The sequence below is a fragment of the Gallus gallus genome, chromosome 4 (assembly GCF_016699485.2).
Source record: "Gallus gallus isolate bGalGal1 chromosome 4, bGalGal1.mat.broiler.GRCg7b, whole genome shotgun sequence".
NCBI classification, from domain to species: domain Eukaryota; kingdom Metazoa; phylum Chordata; class Aves; order Galliformes; family Phasianidae; genus Gallus; species Gallus gallus.
Genome location: NC_052535.1, coordinates 62,538,507 through 62,562,667, shown reverse-complemented (window position 1 = coordinate 62,562,667; position 24,161 = coordinate 62,538,507). Strand labels below are relative to the sequence as shown.

Below are 24,161 nucleotides of genomic sequence, written 5' to 3'. Positions count from 1 at the left end.
CAGTTGAAAGGGAAAAACTGTAAGCTATGACACAAACAGCTGTGGACTTCTTTCTAGGAATGTATTTGGGGAAGGGAGAAGCTTGAGTGTGGACTGAGCATTGATTTTCAAATCTCAGGCAGTTGAACTGCGGCCTTCCTTTTTCAGAGGGCTGTTGAAGACATTTTCTGTGTTACAGGGTAATCCGTAGCAAAAGAAAAACTTAATCCAGGAGAGGTTTCAGGAGTGCAATGAGTCAGTGAGCAGAGTCAGAAGCTGCTTCTCAGTTTGCTTCGAACAAAGGCATCTTGCCAAGGTCAGTGACGAGTGGACTTCACAGATGTTTGCTTGTGACAGACGTCTCTGTAAAGTAGACCTGGCACAGATTTGAACAGAAGAAATGGATTGGATCTGCTTCTAGCCTTACTAGATGTCTTACTAGAGATAAATGCCTGTAAGCATCAAGCTGAAGCTGTGAGGAAGCCTCTGAGAAGAACAAGAACTGCTCAGCTGTGTGGGGACAGGCCTGAGGGGCCCAGCTGGAGTTGGTGGCAGCAGGGGTAAAGAAGTTGCAGAGGCCCCAACGTGTTTTGAATGCAGCAGGAGTAAGGCCCTTTCTGAGCGTGGCTGCAGTTGTTGAGAGGTTGTCCGGGACAGTGCTGCCACCAAAAGGCACTCCCTGCCATTGCCTTCTTGCTTCTGTAGGTTAGTGGCTGAGCATGAGGTGTTTTTAGCTGCAGTGCTGTGGTGAGATGTGCTTGTTCAGTAATACATGTCCTTAGGGACCTGTGCCCAGGATATTCTTCCAGAGTGGGTAATGTATATCCTTACAGGTGACACCTTAGATGAATCACTTGCCAGTGATTTCTGAAGGCATTTTGTTACTACCTGTGCCATTCAGGCCTGTGTGGAGACCAAATAACCTCATCAGTTCTTTCTGTCAAGTATGAAGTGATCTGTACTGGACTCTTCCAATGTCTTATCCAAATCTGAACAGGGCCCACGTCTCAGGCTTGGGGCACAGCAACAGAGGTTGTGAAGTAGCAGTCAGACATTCGTTTTGCATACCTAGATAGTTAGGAGCCAGTGTAAGGCATTCAGAATTGCAGTGGTCATCTAGGATACGTGTTTTTCAGGGCTAAGAAAGGATGGATATACCTAAAATATTATGTCTTTTGTGTGTGAGGGTTTTTTTTTTTTTTTTTTTTTTTTTTTTTTTTTTTTGTCTCTATGAAGTCTGTGTCTTCTACCTTTTCTTTGCTTGTGCTACAGTTTCAAAGAAGACTAAAGAAGAAAGTGTGGGTTGGAGTCAGATGAGGTGTTTCACCTTACTGACTTGTGGTCGGCAAGAACCAGCCTCCTGTTCAGAAACAAAGAATCACAGAATTTGGAAGGGACCTCTGGAGATCACCTAGTTCACCCTCCTGTTCTTTCCACAGGGTTCAGAGAAAGTAGAAGCAGAAAAAAAAAACCAACATATTTTATTAAAAAGATTGCTTCTCAGCAGAGAAAAGCATAATAGCACCCAGCTGGCCACTGTGATAGACAACTTTATAATCTTCAGGATTTATTGCGAAGTGCAAAGGAGTGGAGTAATCTGAGATCCATTTGGACAACAAGAGCCTTGGAAATTGTTTAATGTTCAGAGAACAAAGTCTGCCAGAATAGCTTTTCCCGTTAATGAAATATCAACAATCTATTTGAGGGGGAAAAAGATCACTCAAAAAAAACCCCAACCAAAACAGCAAAAAACCTTGCCTGCCTCACCTCCTTGCTCAGTCCTGGGACAGCCATCAACTTTCTAACAAGCACTAAGTGTCTGCCTGGGCTATTCAAGTCTGTTTACTATACTTCCAACTTCCCTTTCCCTGAAAGTTGAATGGAGACTTTTTTAATGAGTCTCTTTGAAGACTGAAGCAGCATGACAGTGTACCTGGGGGAGTTACAGGAAGAGAAGGAAAATGTTTCTGCTCAGATTTCTCTCTCTTTAATATTCAAGGCATTTTTTTACAGGCAGTCATTCAGAATGGCAGTTTTCTTGCCTCTGAATCCTTGTTCCAGGAGCAAATACTGCCATAGTAAGACATCCTTCTTGATGGAAAATCATTGCTGTTAGTGATGAGTAGAAATGCCTGGTACTGATCCAGAAGACTGATATGGATATGGAGGGATATATGAGCAGAATACACTTGTCTAAATGAAAAACAGTCCTTGTGCTTAGGAAGGTTGCTTTGAACAAATCATGAGCACAACGTGGATGTTCATGATATGGATTGCAGCAGTAGATGTCAGTCTGGGGAGATGGCAGATGGCTTCACTTAATTCTTACCAAACTCTTCTTACCTATCTGTTGTTAGAAGCTTACCAGGAAGAGTTTTATACATCTCTTTTAAAGATAATTGGTTCTGGGAAACTTTGTTGATGTGGGAGGGAGTAGAAACACTGCTTTAATTTTTCAAGCAGTTTTTACCAAAGTGAATTCTAGAGGCAAAAGCCATATTATTTGAACCCAGAAGGAAATATCCAAAAGAACAGTGCATTGGCTGTGTCAGAACACTGTATTTTAAAGCTTTTGGTGCTTATAGTCTTGATATTGTAGTGTTACATCTTTAAAATCTGTATTTATGTTCATGTTGATCCTTATCTTGAAAATCCTAATGATGTATGAGCTAATAGATGTCTGTTCTGGTACTGTATTAGTAGTGGTTAATAAGAAGCCAACAACAGATAAAGAGAAGCAGTTTCTTCTTTTTATTACAGCAATATAGTAAACCAAAACTATTTCCCTGGAGAAATAAGTCCTAACTATAACTGAATCCCTCAAGTGATTTGTGGGGGAAAAGCACATGCTTATTCATCATCTTAGACTTATTCATTGTCATGGAGGAGTATACATATATCAATAGGTGTGATTGAAGTTCTTCATGTAAATGCATTTATTTTGCTGTTTTGCACAGTTACAGTGCTACCTGCTGTGTACTGCAATGATTTATTTTGTTTCAGAGCTCTCCATCCACCATGTTGCCCTGTGGACCAGCTTTGACCTTTGTTCGGTGCCTGGTGCGTAAGAAGAATATCAAGGGGGAAGGTCTTGAGGACTCGTTGTGCCGATGCTTATCTACGCTGGACCTTATAGCACTGGGAGTTGGAAGTACCCTTGGTGCTGGTGTCTATGTGCTTGCTGGAGAAGTTGCCAAATCTGATTCTGGACCTAGCATTGTTGTTTCCTTCCTCATTGCTGCCCTGGCATCTGTGATGGCAGGTCTCTGCTATGCTGAGTTTGGTGCTCGCGTTCCCAAGACTGGTTCTGCATATTTGTATACTTACGTAGCTGTTGGTGAACTGTGGGCCTTTATCACTGGTTGGAATCTCATTTTATCCTATGTTATAGGTAAGCCTAAGAGCAAACATGGGACCTGAGGCCTTTTGAGGAAGCAGATATCAGAAAGGGATTTGTTTCTTTCTGCCCCTGTACTTAGCTACTGTTGCTTTTCTGTCCTACTAGGATCAAATGACCAAGGTCATTTGATTAAGTTATTTCCTTCATAAATAGTGTTTTTGCAAGATGTGTCAAACAGTAGAGATGATGTACAAGAATAAACTTGATTTTATTGCTGTATTTGATCAGCAAGAATAAAGTCAGTAGAAAGTACAGCAAAGACGTTTACCTGAGCCCACTCCCATCGCTATAATATCTCCCTTTAAGAAAGTCATGATGTTTAATTCCTAACTTGTTACTATTATCTCATACTAATTAAATGTTCTGTCTTGTGATCTCATAAAACACAAAGTTGACCAGGTCTGAGTAATAACAACGCTTACGTGGGAGATGTTCAAAGAACTGCTTCAGTGCTTTGGCAAGATGACAAATTTGATTTAGATGTGTTTTATACCAAAAGTATATGTTCTACTATATACTGTATAAGTATACTGTATATGTCTACCTAATTACAGGACTGTTGCCCAAGCCACTACAAAATCAATAGACCTGAGTGTTGTTTTGTAGTGCATTCCCGATAGGAAAGTGGTAAGACTAAGGTTATATTTAGCTGTAGTCACGTACATTCTTTACCAGAGGAGAGCATTAGTCTTGAATACTAACTCTAGTGATATATATTTTCCTAGTGTTTTTTTGCTTTACTTCCTGGTGGACAGTCTTTCCTTCATGTTATTTATTAAACCATTGTTTTGTTTTGTTTAACATACACATAGTAATTTGACTTTTGAAATAAGTGTCTTCCAGAAGGACATCAAATATAAATGGTATAGAAATATTTTTTGCAATATTTTGGGAACAAATTAAGTACAGATTTGTATATTTTAGTTGCAGTATAGTATGCTGTCATTTAACTAGGTGGAAATCTACGATGTTAAAATCTTTAAATAAAAGTAGCAGCATGTTTAGTTTTATTTCCATTTCAATAGAGGTAACTGAATCTCATTGCATTCATGCAAAACTCTAAATAGGCATGTATTTTATGAAGGTACCTCGAGTGTAGCAAGAGCCTGGAGTGGCACCTTTGATGAACTTCTTGGAAAACAGATCAGTCACTTCTTCAAAACCTACTTCAAAATGAATTACCCTGGTCTGGCAGAGTATCCTGACTTCTTTGCCGTATTCCTTATATTGCTCTTATCAGGTAAAAGGCAGATATCTCGTTGATGATGGTCATAATGTCAGTGTTTCTTACAGTCAAAAACAAAAACAACAACAAAAAAAACGCCAAGCTGTAATTTGTGTCCTATCAGAAATATGTAATAATATTTGTGATGATGATGAGATAAACATTTGTGCATTGACAAAATGACTCGGGGAATTAAATTTATATGAAAAAAAAAATTATGCATACTCTCCTTGAGGATAAAACATAAAATAATCACTTATTGGTAGGTTTTATAAAACCTATGATACACACTGATACAGGAAAATCTTCTGTCATATTTTTAAATTACAAGGACTGATACCAAGTATATGCTTTCTGAGGCATCAGAAATTTCCAAAATACTGCAACTTTTTTGCACGTTTTCATTTGCTTTCCAAAAGTAAATGTTCTTAAAATTAAGTGAAGGAAATGCTATGTGTGTTTTAAAGTGTATAGTTTGTTTTAAACAACTAGAAGCATTTCAGTGTTCACTGGAGTTTTTACACATCTGAAATATTAGTTGTGTTCAGACTCTCTTTAGATCACATAAAAGCAAGAGCTTTTCTTCTCTAGAAAGTTAAACCGATGTGTATATTAACACTTACCCTCTTGTTCTGTTACGAGTGTTTTTGGACTCACTATTGGGGGAAACATTTCCGTTCAGCTCCTGATGATACGATGAGTGGTCAGTGCATCTTAAGCTTTTAATAGGTCCTTGTACATAAAAGATGAGTAGTAGGATAACATAGGAAGCCTTAATTTGTGGTTGTACTGAATCTTCAGTTCGTTTCTTCCATCTGGTTTTTGGTTTTGTTTGACTTACGAGAAGAAAACAGAAAAAAGAAGAAGAAGAAGAAATTGCTTAAGTCTCTAACTGTAAAGTATTTGAGAACCACGTTATTTAAAAAAAAAAAAAAGATTCCTTTAGATTTAGGATGCATCTACACTGAGTTACATTGCAGTGTAGAGATGATTCAGCACCCATACCTCCAGAAATGGTAGCTAAAATACCGCTTATGCAGAAAACTTGAGGAGCTTGTATGATAGCTTCTGTACTATGATGATATAGAAAGCATCTCATTAGCAGAGTCAGATATTTTTCAGACTTTGTCTTGAGAGGCTTAACATTTTCTGAGTTAATCTCTAAATAATGAGGGAAAGCATGTATGTGATATTAGTGGCAATGCTTACAGTGCAGAGAAGCCAGAGAGACTTCCCCACTCTTTTCAGTTTTTCCTGGTCTGCTTTCTACCTGTTATTCCAATAAAATATTAGTATGCTCACAGTTGTTAGACAATAGGATCCTGATGAAATAACTTTCCTGTCATTTAAATGCACTAGTCTGGAAGTCAAGGCAAGAATATTTTGTATCATACTTTTTTAATAGAATGTCTGTAAATCAGATTCAAATTCATATGAACTGGAGGCGTGCATTTATTCTAAAGGATTTGTTAATTAGCTTGTTCCATCGCATAATATAGAGATATGAACTAGAATCCCAGAAAAGCAGTAACAGTTGCTCAAAATACTTGTAAATACTTCAAGACTACAGTTAATGAAGGTTGTGGTTTTATGGTTTCCAATACACTTGTCTGTGGTCATGCTGTCAATTTACTAAATTTGTGCTTAAAGTATAAAATCTATTTCTGTTTTTATTAGTATTATTTGTTGTACTGACAAATATGTCTTCTTGAAAATAATTTCTTTACTGTACGTGACAGTTTGTGTTTAAAAATTCCTTTTATTTTATAGGTCTGCTATCATTTGGAGTAAAAGAATCTGCATGGGTGAATAAAATTTTCACCGCTATTAACATCTTGGTTCTACTCTTCGTTATGATTTCTGGTTTTGTGAAAGGAGATGTTGACAACTGGAGAATAAGTGAAGAATATCTCATAGACCTTTCTGAAATAGCAGAGTAATTATTCTTAAAAATATTTTAAAATTACTTTTTAAAAATGTCTTTGTCCTATTTTAAGCAATTTTATGTCATACATGCTTTTGCACTATTGCAGGTATTCTAGTAACAGATAGCTCGGTTGTTGAGAATGATAAACTTTCTGTTTATCTTAGAAAGTGTTTTTATTTTCTTGTTTGTATTTTCCTAAAATAAATTGATAAATAAATAAACTCTTGTCATATTTCATAACTTTTATTTGTGGCTGTTTGAGAAGTTACTGGCTTCTTGTCCTTAAGCCATAAATTAATTACAGTGAGTGAGTATGACAACAGCACGTTCTTACACCATTAAAATTTTAATATCCTGCCACAAACAGCAAAGGGGGTAAGATGATAGTTACTAGATTCAAGTGTTATTCCATTTGCTGTTATTTCTGTCCTACAAGTTGTCAACGGTTTAAGGGCTGGCCCGGCCCGGTTCCGCGACTAGCGGAAGTTTTCACATGAATGTCTTCTCATGCTGTTATGTAAAGTGTGGGGAGGAAAGATGTATATGTTTGACCTACCAGTAATAAAAAATAGTGTGTTTTTCTGCTGTATTTTTATTATTTACAGGAATTTTTCATCCTACGATTATGTGACAAGTATATATGGGAGTGGTGGCTTTATGCCATATGGTTTCACGGGAACATTGGCTGGTGCTGCAACCTGTTTTTATGCCTTTGTAGGATTTGACTGCATTGCAACAACTGGTATAGTATTTATATGTGTGTGTATGATAGCTTTTGAGGGGGGGGGGGATGACAAAGTGACATAATCTGTCTTTTCTAGAATTTTTTTAGCCCGAATCATGTTAATTGACTACCAATTTTTAAGAGTTCTCTGAGATATCACTTCTAAATTATATATGGATGGTTTGGATTGAGTACTTAGAACTTAGAAATTATAGGAAAATAACTAGAAATGATGGGTTTTGACAATTCTAAATATAGAATGTATTTTATGTCCATTAATTATACCTGTTTTTGTTTTTGTTTTTAATGCCATTTCTGGCAACAAAATAACTGATCTTAATTTGTGCAGATTTTAAAATTCATTCTGTAGATATGATTCTGAGGTTTTAGGCTTACAAACACATTTCTTTGTCTGTGATGATATCTTGTAAAGATGAATGTAATAGTAACAGTTTTTGGTGTATGGTTTTTTGTTTGTTTGTTTTGTTTTTTTCTTTCTTTTATTTTCAGGAGAAGAGGTCAGGAATCCTCAGAAAGCCATACCCATAGGAATTGTGGTGTCCTTGCTTGTCTGCTTCATGGCCTATTTTGGAGTCTCAGCTGCACTGACTCTTATGATGCCATATTATCTGCTAGATGAGAAAAGTCCTCTGCCAGTAGCATTTGCATATGTTGGATGGGGTCCTGCAAAATATGTTGTAGCAGTGGGATCCCTCTGTGCTTTGTCTACAAGGTAAAGACTTTGATATGCTTTGCAAAAGCTGATGGGTGATACAAAACATTTAAAAATAAATTAATGTGTTTATTTTGAAGGCTCACTTCATGCAGAGGATTAGCATTAGTATTAGAAGCATGTTTTAGTCTTAAGCAGATTTTCTTCACAATATTTTCATTAGTTTATGTTTCTGTTTAAGCTTTACTGTTACTGAACTGTGCCTCTTTTACTTTTTATCCAAAAATTATTTATTAAAATAAGTACTTTCAGACACATGACCTGCAAGTTACCTCTATTAACTGATGAAATATACCTCACTGCCTTTGACCTGTCTTACAGGCCATTCTCAATCAAGAAATTTACAAACTCTGCGTATTTGCAGGCAAAATTGAAAAGACAGATACCTAGCTCGCCCTATCATCTTCATTACCTGTTTTTCTCCAATAGCCAGTCTGTCTTCTGATATCATTCCTTCCTGTGATTTTGTAGGATTATTTGAGACGTAGATTATAGCTGTGAGAATAGGGTAATTTATTGCCTGCTGTAAAACTGTGAATGTAACCTGTTATTTTAATTACAAAGATCAGGGAAAACATAGAATATATAAGCATGTGTTCATATATATCACAGCCTAGTAGTAATGTGGCGTAAACACTTACATAGAATAGAATATTGCTTAGTGCTTGAATTTCGGAATAGAAAAATGCTGATTCCAGTCTTCTTCTTGAGGCTTTGTTGATAAGGAGTCATCCAAGTGAGCTTCAATGATAAGAGTACAGGCTGGCATTCCACAAAGAAAAAAAGGCATACCTGCTTAAGCAGGAATACTAACAGTACTCTGAGATAACCCTGGTGAGCATCAGCGTGAAGATGGTCACGCTAAGGCTGGATGATGATTTAAAGGAAGGGAATATTTTGATGTAGAAGGTGGCAGAAAAAGGAAATAGTTTCAGAATGACATAAAAGCTTATGTGGCTGACTGAAGAATATAATTTATGCAGTTCATTCTGAAACTGTAGTTGCTTGTCATAGGGGGTTCTACTCAAATTTTCTTCTATACTGATAAATAGTAAAAGTCATATAAGTGCAAACTAATACTGGAAAACAAAATGAACTGAGATAGTAAAACACCATTTCAGAAATTTGAACTCCTGGTCTGTTTCCAGGGTATTTTGAAGTGTTATATTTCCTCATCTGGAGAGGTTAATCTTTCATTCTGTTGATTTGTGTCAGTTTAGAGCAAATCAAAGGATATTGTATATCATATTCTTCAGTTTAGAGGTATAATTAACAAAAAAAAAAAAATCAGATTATTGCTTTTGACTCGTATGGTTACCTCTAATTATGTTATGTTGTGAACTTGTTTCCTCTGGGTAAAGGTGTTTGTTGGTATTTCCATTATTTATGTGAATCCACTTAAAGAGAAGTATGATAAATACATTGTACAAAGTCAGAACAGCACAAATTTAGTTGTAGATTTTAACAGTATCCTTATTTGAAGAATAAACTGTTGACTTGATGTAGAAAACATTCATTCTTGAAAAGAACATTTATACATCAAAATCAGTTAATATGCAATGCTTGTCTCATGAGATTATCTCATCTGTATCTGACCTTAATGCTTGAGTCTCATGAGCCTTACCAGAGGGACTTAGCATCTGTGGTATGTAAAATCTGAGCCTTTCTAAAGTGGTTTAGTTGACATCCTGAAGTACCTAAGGCAACCATTCAGCTGGTTAAATGCTAGTATGCTGCTGCAGAGGTTGTATTGGCTACAAATTTGCCTTTTGTCCTTTCAAAGGTTTTTTGTTTTCATAATTATGATTATTTAATTTTGAGGGAAGGAAAGTACCTTATGTAAGAAGTCTGTTTAAAAAGAGTTTTGAGTTATTGACAGTTTAAAAGCTTTCTGTGTGCTGCTAATAACAAATCTAAAATAATTACTCCTTCCATGAAGGAAACAATCTCTGCAAAGCTTGGCTTGAGGAGCTTTAATGGAAAGAGACAGTGTGCTCAACTGTAACTGTTGGTGCTTACTTTGAATTCCTGTTAATCAGCAGCCTCACATGGAAATGTGAAGCATATAAGATGCTGCTAATGCTTATTGACTTGCTGCTGCTGACTGACAGACTTTTTTGAGGAATACTAAAGCTTAATTGCAGTTAGTGTGACCTGGAATATGTTCCTGGTCCACTAATACCCAAGAACTACAGTGATGGCAAGAGTTATTTTGCTAACCCAAATTCTCTTTAGTGAAGAAATTCCAATTCCTAAATTAAAAACAATCAATCAATCAAACAAACAAGGCTATCAACTTTATGGGGGAAAAAAAAGACATTTCTATTCCTGTCTGATCTGTAGTATCTTTGGCTGTGGGGCTTTCTGATTTTGTCTTATGATCATAAGATTCTGTACATGACATTAATTAACATTGTTTATCTTTTCCATGATACAGCTCTGCTGTCTTATGATCATAAGTTTATGTACATGCCATTAATTAGCATTGTTTATCTTTTCCATGGTACAGCTCTGCATGAACTGTGTTTGCTATGTTGCATGTGTTTGCTTTTTACTCAGTCTTCTTGGATCCATTTTCCCAATGCCACGTGTAATCTATGCTATGGCGAAGGATGGGTTGCTTTTCAAATGTCTAGCTCAAATCAATTCCAAAACGAAGACCCCACTAGTTGCTACTCTATCGTCTGGTGCAGTAGCAGGTGAGACTGAGAGTTGATCCTTGTAAAGAAAGATACACTGCTAAGCGTGTTGCATATGTGGAAATAGAACACTGTTGCGCAATTTTGATTTGCTTTTCACTGATCAAATATAACTGTCACCAGGTAAAGTAGGTTACTAGTGAAACTTTTCTTTACCACAGATTTTGTATTTGTTTGCTAATCTCAAGAGCTTTCAAAGCCTAGGTTCAAAATAATCAACAAACCTTAGAACAACACTGGTCAATTGAACAGAAAACCAAGAGCAGCAAAACAGAGCCTAAACCAAAACTATAGCAGAACCCATTAACTCTTCCAAGCATTCTTTTCATGTAGTTGGGTTTACCAGTAAAGCACAGTGCTTTTAATAACTTGTATTTGAACTATACATTTTTCTGTTCTAGTCTTCTCGGCTCTATGTTCCCCTTGCCCCGAATTGTGTTTGCCATGGCACGCGATGGTTTACTCTTTAGTTTTCTTGCCAAATTGAGTAAGAGGCAGGCACCACTTTTGGCCACCTTGACAGCAGGGGTCATCTCTGGTAAGCTCTCAAAGCCCATATTTCTTAAAACTGAGATTTGAACGCTGTATGCACGTGCATGGTAATTCATTTTTTTGAAAAAGGGCTGCTTGTTAACTTCCCTTGCATGTAAGATGGGAATAAAATCAAAGGGTGTATGAACTCTAAATCATACCAATCCTGATGGTGGTAGTGTCGTTAATGTCACAGAATTCAAAGTGATTTTATTTATTTATTTATTCTTACATATTAACTTCTTTTACTGTGAATAAGCTTCTTACTTGATCTGAGTCCCTTAGGCTGATATTCTCCTCATAGGGCTTACTTGTCTAATGAATGTAGATATATGTACCACATCTGTAATAGGGAAAGCACTTGTCAAGTTTTTATTAAGAGACATGAGAAAAAAAATCTGTATTTGCAGTGGGATCAGCTTTTGTGTAAAATACATACACAGGTTTTCTTTTCACTTTCTTCTAAAGAAAAACAGTTCTATTTTGGTACAAGCTTACCAAGTTGAGGGATACGTGTTTGTGTGTGTGTTGGGGAACTTATATATATATATATATATGTATGTATATATTTGTGTGTGTATACATATACATATATAAGTGTGTATATATATATATATATACACGCCCACATATATTTTAGCAAAAGAGCATTTTGGGAGCTGCTGCCAACTGCTGTGTTTCACAAAGAGAAATTTTTGACACACAGTTGTTTCATTTTTGTCCATACTTCCTGAAATGGCACTGCCCAAGTTCCACTGGGTTAATTCAGAGGGATGTCTAATTGTTTAAGAAAATGGAAGCACTGGATATACTTAACTTCAAGGCAAATAAATGCCTTAAAACTAAAATATGAAAGACATGCCTTATAACATTTTGCAACCTGGTTAACATTGGTTTAAAGTGAGTTCAGAACTAAGACAACATTCTATTTTGACTTTTAATTTATGTTGCTGACTTTTTCCTCTGTAATAATTTGGTAGTGCAATTATGTGGGATGAAGTTAACGCCTTTCGCTGAAATCATGGTGATGAAGAGGAGAAAGAAAGCCATGTTACCTAAAGGGCAAACTACTTGATGTAGCTGTACAGCCCTTACTGTAGCTGTGCAACAGCAGTCACGTGGACTTGCTTTTAGACATTGTGGGAAATTTGGTGTATGAATAATTTATCTGGAGACAGCTTAATCTGTTTTTTTTTTTTTTTTTTAAATGCATGTTTGGTAACTTGTGGTCATAAATAGTTTTGCCAGGGTAGTTAAAAATAAGTGCAACAGCTCATATTATCTGATTTTCCTATTAAATCCTAGTATGGATTGTTTTATAGCTTCAAGAAATGTTAACCTTTATCCTGTTAGCCTGTTAGGTGCTTTGCCTCAATTAAAGTTACCAGGTCATGACTAAAGCTGAGTCAGTTGTCACATGCTGTTACCGTGACTTACTTTTTCACGTATCCTAATCACGATTCTGAACCTCTGAACACGGAGAAATATTTATTTGTCCATTTACAGTTCCTTAACTGTAAATTTGTCTTCCATCATTACGTAGAACTTGAGTAGAATTAAGAGAGGTGAAAAAACATCTTTTTTTTTCTCTTAATCAGAAACTTACAAGAATTTTTCAGTGTGATCTAGTGTGTAAGAAAATGACCTTGGCTACAAAGTAGCCTTTTAAAGCTAGAATTTAAAATTAAACATAGCTACTTTATATTTGGTTATTACAGGCTCTATTCTTTCTCAGCTTTGCTTACCTACACATTTTGAGAATTCAAAGCCATGAGATATTCAGAAATTTGCCATATATAGGAAGTTACGACATCTTACAATTAATGACTTCTTGGATTTATGAACATCCACCCTCTTTAAAGAAAACAGGATGATTTTCCTTCCTTCAATGGAAGAGAAGACTAGCAGATGAAATAGAACTTATATAACACAGCCATTGTGCTTTTTGAAGTCATGTTTTGGTCAGAATCCAAAAAGAGGGGAATGTGTGTTTCTGTGTTTTTGTGCACTGATACACCTGTCTACACATATATTAAAAGTATTTATAAAGTAAATATTATATATAAGCAGTTCTGAATATAGGAAAGTTTGTGTATGCATGCACGTACAATGTATAAAGGCTGCATTTGATTTTTTCTTCTATTATAAGATTAGTGATGATTAAAAAGATAAAATATTTATAGATTATATATCTCAATAGAGTAAAATACAAATACTTTAAGAGTTTTTTGACCATATATCAATTAATACCATATATCAATTAATGCTAGGCTCTCTATTTAGTGGCAGTTAATTTCAATTAATTGTGCTAATGTCTCTATGAGTTCTCTGTGTGCAAACAGCATAGACAAAAATGAATCTCCAGAAGAAGGTGACATTAGCTTCTATAGACAAAACATCTGCCATAATTACTCAGAGTACCACGGAAATTTCTATTTTAGTGATCTTAAGAATATCATTGCTTGTGAGATTTTGCTGTCTTGAATGCCACTTGAAGGTTTTAGAAAAATAATTTAAAAAAAAATAAGCAAAGCAGAGACCTGTTTTACTAAAGGAAACTACAAATTTACATGGAGACTATTCTGAAATCGGTGGAATTTTTACATACTTACTGGGTCGCATCATTGTTTCTCTGTTTTGCAGTGGGAGCCATCTCTTAACTTTATGAGATTCTTTCACAGCATCAGAGTCTTTGCTATAAAGATGTATTTTAATGTGGCCCCCATTCAGCAAGCCACGTATGCAAGTACTTCTGTCTAAATAAATCCAATACAAATTGCTTGATTATTCAGTATGACTGTATGGCCCATCAGTGTGCCTATCTATATGAATGAGATTCCCACCTGTAGGAAATTAGGTTCAGGAATGTTGGCTATGACTTCAAATGTGTTTTTAAGGATTACTATGATTTCACTCATATTGCTCTCAGTAGAACAGTTTGAAGTTACACTGGTGACGGACTTTAAAATCCTGACTTAGAATGTAAGCCTCATACAAATTGTGCATTTTCTTTTCTTTTCTAGGTATTATGGCATTTCTGTTTGACCTAAAGGCTTTAGTGGACATAATGTCTATTGGCACACTTCTTGCTTATTCACTTGTGGCAACCTGTGTCCTCATTCTTAGGTGAGTCAAAAACAACTTTTCTGTTTTACTGTGGTTTGTATTGTGTTGTTCACTATCTGAACAGGAGTCACGCTACAATGGATGTTTTTTGCTTTATAACTAAATGTTTGAGAGCTATCTGTATGCATATAAGTAACTGCTGAGAAACATTTTACCTGTCGAAGAAAACACTGATATACTGTTGTATCAGTATAGCAGTTAGTCACATAAAAGTTTCATGTGAAATCTAGACACCTTCTCTTTTCAGGAGATAATTTAATACAGATACAATTCATGCTGTACCTTGGGCCTATCACATTGTGGTGACTGTATGTGAAAGATGGAGATGTTAAAATAATTGCTTTGTGTTGTCCTGCCAGAAGTCAGAAAGGCCAGAAAAACATTTCAAGATCTGGTAGCCTAGAAGAGAGTACAAATATTAGCTCTCAATAATTGAGATCATCACTAATTGTCAGTAAAACTCTGTTATGTCTTCTGTTTGTAAAACAGTTTAATAATATCAATATATTGATAGCCGTAGGCCATTTCTGTATTTATTCTGTTCTTTGTAATTTAAAAAGCCAACCTTTGTTACTTATCACATAAGGCTAAATCGATAGCCTCGGAAACCATGCAGCTTGAATTAATTCAATATTTCAATAATTTCCACTTTAGAGAAGACTATTTTATCCCATACTGACTTATCTAAAGTATGTATTTTTAAAAATACCCTTACATTCTAACAAAAGAGATGTAAAATTTCAGTTTATTCCAGTTAATAGGCCCCTTATATGAAGCAAAAAAGAATGAACTTGCCACTGCAGAAACTTCCTTACCCTTTCCCTGCTACTGACCACCAGATCCCCACTTTTGTGCAAGACTGATAATTTATCTGACCCACTGGTGCGGTCATATAGCTTAAAAAACTACTGACAAACAAACAAACATGGCAAAAAAGTTGCCACAATCTGTTTATGTAAGATAGTGACTAATCAAATGCTCTCACATATTGGGAAATTCTCAATCTCTACTGCAAAGCACTTAGTACTGAAATGTATTCCTAGAGGCGTATTCCTTCAATTCCCAGAGTAAACTTAATTATGTATTACTCCACTTGTTTTTTTTTTTGCACAGGTACCAACCCAGTTTAACCTATGAGCAACCCAAATATTCTCCAGAAAAAGCAACCTTGGCTGCATCAAAAAGAGAATCTGCAGTAAGTGAATCACAGATAAATATGATACAGGAGAGCCACTTCAGTCTTCAGACTCTGATTAATCCATCCAGTTTACCTACAGAACAGACTGCAACTACTGTTAACTGTTTAGTGGGTCTGCTAGGTAAGTAATATGCAACTTTAATGTAAGTAATGGAATTTTATTACAGACAAAATTAAACATTCAATAATAATATACCTTTCTTCAGTCATCATTAATGCATCATTCTGGATAATGCTTTTATATTTCATGATGGAATTAATCTGTAATCCTGTGTATTTTCCATTACTTGACCATTTTCATAGCATTTCATACCGAAGTTCCACTATCATTCTTCTTAAAAGTCGCTTCCTCTTCAATGCTATTTCCATCATTTTGTTTTTCACACAGCTTTCTTGGTTTGTGGCTTGAGTGCTCTCACTACATATGGGACTCATTTCATTGCTAACTTGGAGCCCTGGAGTATTTGCCTTCTTGCTACATTGGTGGTGTCCTTCATAGTTACCATTCTCCTCATCCAAAGGCAGCCGCAGAACCAGCAGAAAGTGGCCTTTATGGTGAATAAAATAATAGCTCTAATGGGAGGTTTGGATGTACTCTAAGAAGTGGGAGAGGGGCAGAGGGAGAGAGAGACAGCCCTTTTTCAGGTAGTTTTTCATTATTGCACTGCTATTATCATAGGGTTTTTTTGGTGACTGTAGTGGATGCTCACAGCTGAATCATGTATAGGTCTTATCCAGATCTCAGAACTAGGAAAAGGATTTTGCTGCCCACAGATTGAATGTGTGATGCATGTATGAATGTGGTCGTACAAAAAGGGCATAACTGTTGGGTTGCTGTTATAACTAGTGGGTCTGGCAACACAGATCTTCTAGCTTTTCTTCTTTCAGACACGTGCCCAAAGTGCACACTGTTAAGGCACAAGCAAATTTAGTCCTCAGTTTGAACACTCAGACACTAGAAAACAATTCAGAAACTGATTAGTGTACAGTTGGATTATCTGCGTTGTCTGCAGTGATTTGGACCACAGTGCAATTCATACCTCCCTGAAGTATGGCCTTTCGTTTTGAGCTTTCACTTATGTTCTAAGCTCAGTTAGTTAAGGGACTATATAATGGAAACAGTGAATCATAGTGATGAAAACAAAAGAATCTGATGGAACTGGGGAGGCAATTTGGAAAAAAAGAGATATATCTATAAAGGTGGAAATAATACTTTTGAGCTGTACATTCAGGACTTCATTAGTATGCATTGAAAGCTTATCTTCACAACCTTAGAGAACATATTTTAAACATAATTTACTTTAAATGTTTAAGGTATGTAGAAATTGGTCATTAATTACTGAGAAAGAAAATTTTAATATACTTCAATAAGAAAATGTTGCTATTCTTTTTTAGTGAGATTTGTCACCCCTAGCTCATGTTGTATAACTCAAGCATGACATAAATAATTGATACATGCAAGAAATGATATTTAATATTATGAATATTTTAAATATTTCCCTTTAGGTTCCATTATTGCCATTTTTACCATCACTCAGTATCCTGGTAAATATTTATCTAATGGTACAATTAAGTGCAGACACTTGGATCAGGTTTAGCATCTGGATGGCACTTGGTAGGTACATCTGCTCATTTAAATCTCCTCCTTTGTTAGGACTGATGGATCCTGTCTTAGATAATTCAATACTTTGCCTTCAAATATTGGAGCAAAAGTCTATGTTTTAGTAGAAGTCATTTAGTATTTCTAGTTAAAAAAAATAAATCACACCTTAGAAGGGATATGTATACACAGCCAAAATGGTAAAAATAGTTTTGAGGTAATAGGAAGAATCAAAGTTATAGAACTAATTCCAGTAAGTTACAATACTTTTATTTCTAGTCTACTTAGCTAAAATTGTGCTGAAATCTTTTTGTAAGTTTTCTTTTTGCTACATCAGACATTCTCCTTTAAGATATGGAAAGCTGCATTGATTTTACATAGTCATAAATTAGAGATACTAGTTTCCATGACCTGGTCTAGGGAGCCTGCTTTGGCAGGGGGGTTGGACTCAATGGTCTCTAGAGGTCCCTTCTAACCCCTACAATTTTGTGATTCTGTGATTCTGGCAAAGCAGTCAGTTATGCAAAAATGATGCACTGGAATTTAGCACCTTCACTTTCTATACAAAGAGGGAAGGCCTGAAGTCTGAGCTATCATTCTAATACCTGGCTTTGGAAAGTTCGCTCAGCCAGACGGTAAAAAATAATGACTTTTTGATACACTGCTTGCCTAAAAGCCCTATTAACCTTTTTTTTTTTTTTTTTTCCCCTTTTCCTTTTGAAAGGTTTCATTATTTATTTTACTTATGGCATCAGGCACAGTCTTGAAGGTCGTCACAGCGATGGAGATGGAGATTCTTGTTCCGAAAATAGTGGGCTGCAAGAAAAGAACCCTGTGGAAGAAGTGGATGAACCTGAAAATGCAAATGAAAGTGATAAATTTCTTGCACGTGAAAGGACAAGTGAATGTTAATTTATGTAAACACACAAGTCTTTTAAACCTTTAATTGATATTTTACGTGTGGACTGATAATTCAAAAGCCTCCTACCAACGTTGTGCCTCTTGAAAGGGTTTACTACAAGGCCTGGCTGATGTTTTGGACAAGCTGCTAATCCATCTTCATCATTTCAGAACTGACAGCATGGAGATGAATATTTGAATAAAACAAACAAACAAGAGAAGTACCCTTTGGCAAGCAGAAATCTAAATGTATTGTTTGAACTGACGTACACAGTTGCTGGCAATCACAAAATATGAAGAACTTTAAAACTACTTGCAAGAAGTTGAGAATATTTTACACTGCAATGTGAACACAAGTGCCTTATACATGTCCTCCTTATTTCTGTTACAAGGTCTGGTGTCCCAGATAACAAAGCAACTATCTCACTATTAAAATGCCAGGTACTATTTTTTGTTTTCTACAGAACTCTCATGGGAGATAAATTGAAGACAAGCCTGGAAAATATTTGCAAAACAAATGATAAATTGACAGATCTGATACTTTGCAAAAAGTAGAAGATCATGTATTTATATAAAAATAGTAAAGAAAGAGTTGCTTACCCTTACAAATTAGTAACCATTAAGAACTCAAATAGAAAAGATCTTTTAAAGGCTTTATTTCCCTCTAAATACTATTTGTCATTTTCACTTCTGTCTTACATGAATTCTTTTCACTTCAGAGATGCTCTTTTTATAAAATAATACTTCCAAGGGGGTTTATGTTGTTTTCTGCAAAAATATCTCTTTAGAAAAATTATGCCCCAAATCCCTACCTTCTTTTCAGATAGAAGGGTAGCTGAAGAAAAACCAAACCCAGGCTTTGGAAAGAATGCTCTTCAAAGTAGTATTTCAGTGCTTCACCAAGTCATAAGAATATGTTAGTACAGCAATTTTTTTGTGAGCCAAATTTACACCTACAAATCCATTCATGTAAGTAGGATGTTTAAATTCTAACTTATAAAGAACCAAATAACTGCAATAGTGCTGTGTGAACCATTATTTTAAAGACAGTGAAAATGGACACTGTTCTTTCAACATAAAAGTCACATTACTTAACAAGGGCGCTCAGACATTTTAACACTTTTTCTCAGCAAATGATAGGCTTCAGTCCCTTGAAGGATTCCACAATATGGAATTATTTTGCAAGAAGTCGTTTATAAAAATAATTTCCTTGATGTACAAGAGAATTGTTCTGTACTTTGCTGTGGAAAGTTTTAATCTGAAGCATAATATTGCCAGTAATAATCACTGGATCATTGGTATTAATCTCTGTTGTTAGATGCATAAAAATTTATATCCTATCAGAATGATGTTGGTTGACAGTGAAAAGCACCTTTTTATAATAGCTGGAATTTTCAAGAAAAAAAAAAAAAAAGAAAAGAAAAAGGAAAAAAAAAAAAAAAGACCAGTTAAGCTGCTTCTGTCTCTCTTCCTTTCTGTCTTGTTCACAGTGATAGATTCAAGCATTTTAATCTACAAATGAGTTTTGCTGTTGAAAGCCTAAATGTAGACAGCAGAAAGAGGTGTGCTTCTTGATTGAGAACCTTGGAATGTGCTGATACCCCATGGAGGAATGAGTTTGTAGTCTAAAGCCTGATACCTTTCTTGCCAATCTGAACTGAGAGGAGAGCATGTTTTGCAGCTTTGGAAGGGATTTGTACTAGTTGCACTAGTGGCCTCTGCTGGCTGCTCAGCTCAAGGAGCAGCAATCTGAAAAGATCTTCACCACTGTTTGTCTTCTGGGGCATGTTCCTGGTTTTATAGCAATCCAGAGAAAATCACCAGAAAACATCTGCTAGAAGACCAAAGCAGAGCACTTGTAGGTGCCTGTGTTTTTCTTTCAAAGCGCAGGATAAGGAGCACACAACAGGAAAACCACCTACCTTTTAACTGAGGTTCCAGCATGTGCATCATGTAACAGCTGTTATCCTAAGGACCGTTGTTCTAAAGTCTGTTGGTCCTTAAAAATGGATGAGACAGAGGATGAAGAGAAACTATAGAGTAAGTGACAACGCAGTCCTGTTTCTTAATGTATCATAATCCATCCTAATACTGATAAGTTATAGCTGCTACTTTGTGCAATGTCATTGTTTTACAAGATGTTGTTAAACGCTAAAATGTCCTATTAGAGTAATACAAGTAGATTATAGTCTATGTAAAATGTTTTGTTGAAAGAAATAGATAGTAATCTTCAGGGCAGTGCCTAGAGCAATAGATAAGTTTCAGAACCTTTCTTCAGTGAATGAAAGAGCCATCTGTGTCAGTTGGATCTGCCATTTTAATTGTATTTCTCAACTGGGGCCCACTGTTATGAAAAAGTGACAAAAGAACTATGTGTTCTTGTTTAGAACAGGAGATGTTTAGGACTTTCTAGGCTCCAGTAAGGTAATCCTGACAGACTGAAACATATTTTATTTAAAAAAAAAAAAAGAAAGAAAATGAATGTATGTTCTGTTTTCGATACCATCGGTATTTGAAGTAGAAATACTGATGCTTTTCCTGATTTGTAACTGCTCTGTCAAAAGCACAACTTCTTCAGTGGCCATTTTTTAGAGGGCATCCTTACCTGTCCTTCCCAGCTGCAAAAATGTCCTGCTGTTAGGGCAAGCCTGCAGTGCTCAGTTGAAACTTTTGCACAATGTTTTTACAAGCCTACAATGGAAGACAGCTCTTTAAAATTCTTTACACATCTTGGTGAGTGGGAAGCAGAGACTTTTTTCTACAGATGCTGGTGCCACAGAGCAGACAAGGCAGGCTCATGGGCTGCAAACTGCTGCTGTTCTGTGATGTGCAAGGAAGATCCCATCCCCTTCCAGCATCATCATATAGAACGAATGTGTGCCTGCCTGTGTGTATGCTTGCATCAATCTGACATTAGCCCATAGTGATTTTGATGTATTGATTAGAATAATTTCTATACTGCACTGAAATTTCCTTTGAAGGGAGACTGTCAATGTAAGAAACTTATGACTAAAGCAACTTCTAGCTAAGGCTTTTGGAGACAGACGAGAGAAATTTTTCAGCTTATATGTATTTTGTATATAGTATTTCCCCCTTCGTTTCTATATTATTAGTCCACCACAGTTATAGTAGTTAATTATATGAGAATAATGTGATTGTTACAAATGCTGTGAGGGAGACTGGGAGTGGCTGCAGCACAGGAACTATCCAGTTAACTAACAGGAAATAAAATGAAATTAAAGGAAAATCATTGGGTATTCTCGGTTGCTTTGACTGCACAAGACTTATTTATATGTGTGTATAGTTCATGCCATTAATAATCCATGGCTAAGAACACTATAAGCCAGAAGTGAGATATTTATGCTAATTGTAATGTGCATTTCTATGTGTAATCTTGAAATTCCAGATGTTAGCGGAGCAGGCCCCGTGAAGGACAGCCATGCTGCTTCTTACACAGGGGGCATGTGAGAAACCAACCCCAGTTTTGTTCTCATGTTTGCTGTATTTGCCAAGAGAGCAGCTGAAAGCACAAGTCCATTGGAACTAAATAGTTATTTTTTAACATATTCATAGTCGTCGGTACTGTAAATTGCTCTGTGCAAATAATGATGGTATGTATTAATATATATATATATAAGTATTACTGGAGGTAGTTTTTTTTTTTTTCCTTTATGGAAATAAATCCTTGAAAAACTATATTTGCATTGGTACACTCGGGATATGCCTTTAGATATAGGAATTATTTCTATCAGATTTAGGAAAGTGAGTAGAAGTATATTTCAGGGAGAACAAGTAAATCTTTGTTCTCCCTTGAGGAGGCATAAGAGTTATAAAACATTTCTGCATAATTCACGTTACCTAAGGTGACCTTCATGTGGTATTCCAAATTCTAGTCCTAATTCTGCAACAGGAAATAAAGATCAGTACTAGCAGTACTGGGTTACTTATCTATATTCTTATGAGCTTAACTATGCCATGCAGAAACTTCAGATGGTATAGCTAATTTAGAAACAAAATATAGTAAAGCTTAAATATATATTTCTATATTTTATTAGAAGATGAATGTAAAAGTCTAGCCACCTTTTCCCCAAAGTTTATGGAAGGATATACAGCTATTTAAGAAATAAAATGCATACTATTTCCATGGAGATTTTTAATAAGTGCCAAGGTCAGATGTCCTGCAAGCATCCCAGCCTGGGTGAGATCCTGGCTGCAGGAAATCTGCACGGGACTGTGCAATCATGTTAATCCTGTCAGATGCCTTTGACATTGGGGTGTGTTTTGAACAGTACAAATTTAATTCACTTATGTCTAGCATGTGCTACTTGGTTACATAAAAACAAATTAAAAGCACCTTTTTAAGGTCCTGGTTCTTCCCAGGCCTGCCAGCAGGTTGTACAAATTGCAGTATGTTCACTGAAAGCACTGGGGTTACTCAGTGTTAAGCAGAAGTAGTAAGTGGTACTCCATGTAAGGTAGGATTTTGTATTTGTTTTTAATTTTCTGTGCCTTTAATATTTCTTTCTGGTATATATTTTAAGGACCTCTGCATTTTTCATAGTTGGACCTTTCCAAAGCAAAATATAATGCCCTCACCATGTCTCGATCTGTTTTCCATTTGATTTTAGAAATCAAATTCTCCAGCGTCAGCTAAGCTGAAGGATTTCTGTGCTTAGACATGCATTGCAAAGAACTATGTGTATATATAATTGTTTATTTCTATTGTCAGTTGGACAAATCCTGTTGTCTTTGTATGTTTCCACTGAGCCTTGCATGAGGCAAACTCCACCCTCAGCAACAGAAGTTTAGCTGCAGTCCAGATTTGAAAGTTTAGGAGGGCTTTTTTCTTTTGTATTAACAGAAAGCAAAGCACGAAATATGTGTTACATATCTTTAAGAATAGTTATGTGTGCTTCATTTTAAGAAACGTTAGTCTATATATGTTTTAACTTTGCCTCTTGTTCATGTGTGCGTTGTAATGATTATGTCTGTGTGATGTGCTGCTGCTGTGCTAAAATGTCGATAGAATGACTGTGATGCATCTTAAAACACAAATTTCTGTTTGAGTGCTCTAGCCAAAATGAAAAGTCTTAAATTGTTGTGAATGTCAAAGTGCATATATTTAAGAACATGGTGCTTGTTTATTCACATTTTCAATGAGAATTATAATCAGCAATATTTTTAGTTACCTTAGTTTCAAATCCGATGGAAATTATATTGCTTTTCATATACTGTAAGATATGCTTCACGGGATAACAACTGTGCATTTGTTCTGTATTTTTTAAAATAAAGCTGAATATCACTTATATGTACTTCATACAACACCTCTGACTTAAATCACCACTGTAGTTTTAGTAAATTCTAAACTAGCACAGTGACTTAATAATCATTCATGTCTTCTCATGTCATGACATTATACAAATCATAACTCACGATAAATAGCATGATAGTTCATATAGTTTTTATAGAAGGGAAAAAAAAATCAAGTTGTATGTTTAAATCCTTTATTTTTCCAGTGGTCTGAAGATGTGCATCATAGTAGTTTCCTACTTGCTTCCTACAATGACTTGGGTACTGTGACTTGCAGTGCCAAACCAGAGATGATGCTGAGCTTGATTTCCAGAGGAAGTGAGCCCTCAGCTTCGTGGCACCAAGCCTTGTCCAGGCAGCATCCAGCCTTAGAGCTGCATGGATGTACCTCCCTTTTCCCTTTTTGGAGAAAAACAAACAAAAAGACTTGAGGTTCTGTCATCTAGTGCTGTGTCCTAAGGATGGAAATGACTGAAAATTAGCAGTTGAAAGACTGTCACTTAGGACACCTACTTACATATAATGTAGGGCTGTTGAATCTGAGTAATAGCTAACCATAGCCTTGAGATAAAGAACTGCACTCCCAGCATAAACTTGCTCTTGTTTTGCTGACATTTGGGTCATCATCTTTGTTCACAGATTTAAAAGAAGCTGTGTGATGTTGGTCTTCTCAGGGTGTACTGCAACTCTTCTGATAATTGTAAATGAACGTAACTAGTTCTCAGTGTGTATCCATTAAAAATAGGAAACTCAGAATGTATAAAAACACTTTCTTTCTTAATGGTATGCCTACATAGCAAAAGGTATGT

At 35.9% G+C, this 24,161-nt stretch overlaps 1 protein-coding gene across 22 annotated transcripts in view; it reads left to right on the top strand.

Annotated features, from left to right (window-relative positions):
* SLC7A2 (solute carrier family 7 member 2) overlaps positions 1–23,359 on the top strand; it is an 82,988-nt gene extending 59,629 nt beyond the window's left edge. For 13 of the 22 annotated variants that reach the window (XM_040699003.2, XM_025149686.3, XM_040699002.2 and 10 more), the window contains 11 exons: positions 2,983–3,370; positions 4,464–4,619; positions 6,375–6,540; positions 7,137–7,273; positions 7,766–7,988; positions 10,548–10,687; positions 14,242–14,344; positions 15,458–15,663; positions 15,931–16,097; positions 17,049–17,157; positions 17,867–23,359. In XM_040699003.2, coding sequence (XP_040554937.1) covers positions 2,998–3,370; positions 4,464–4,619; positions 6,375–6,540; positions 7,137–7,273; positions 7,766–7,988; positions 10,548–10,687; positions 14,242–14,344; positions 15,458–15,663; positions 15,931–16,097; positions 17,049–17,157; positions 17,867–18,054 — 1,968 coding nt within the window. In that variant the 5' untranslated portion in view covers positions 2,983–2,997 and the 3' untranslated portion in view covers positions 18,055–23,359. Of the gene's footprint in view, positions 1–272; positions 296–2,982; positions 3,371–4,463; positions 4,620–6,374; positions 6,541–7,136; positions 7,274–7,765; positions 7,989–10,547; positions 10,688–11,088; positions 11,226–14,241; positions 14,345–15,457; positions 15,664–15,930; positions 16,188–17,048; positions 17,158–17,866 lie in introns of those variants that run through there. The other 9 variants (XM_025149688.3, XM_046940172.1, XM_046940166.1 and 6 more) reach the window with 7 other exon arrangements.
* The last annotated feature ends 802 nt before the right edge of the window (positions 23,360–24,161 follow it).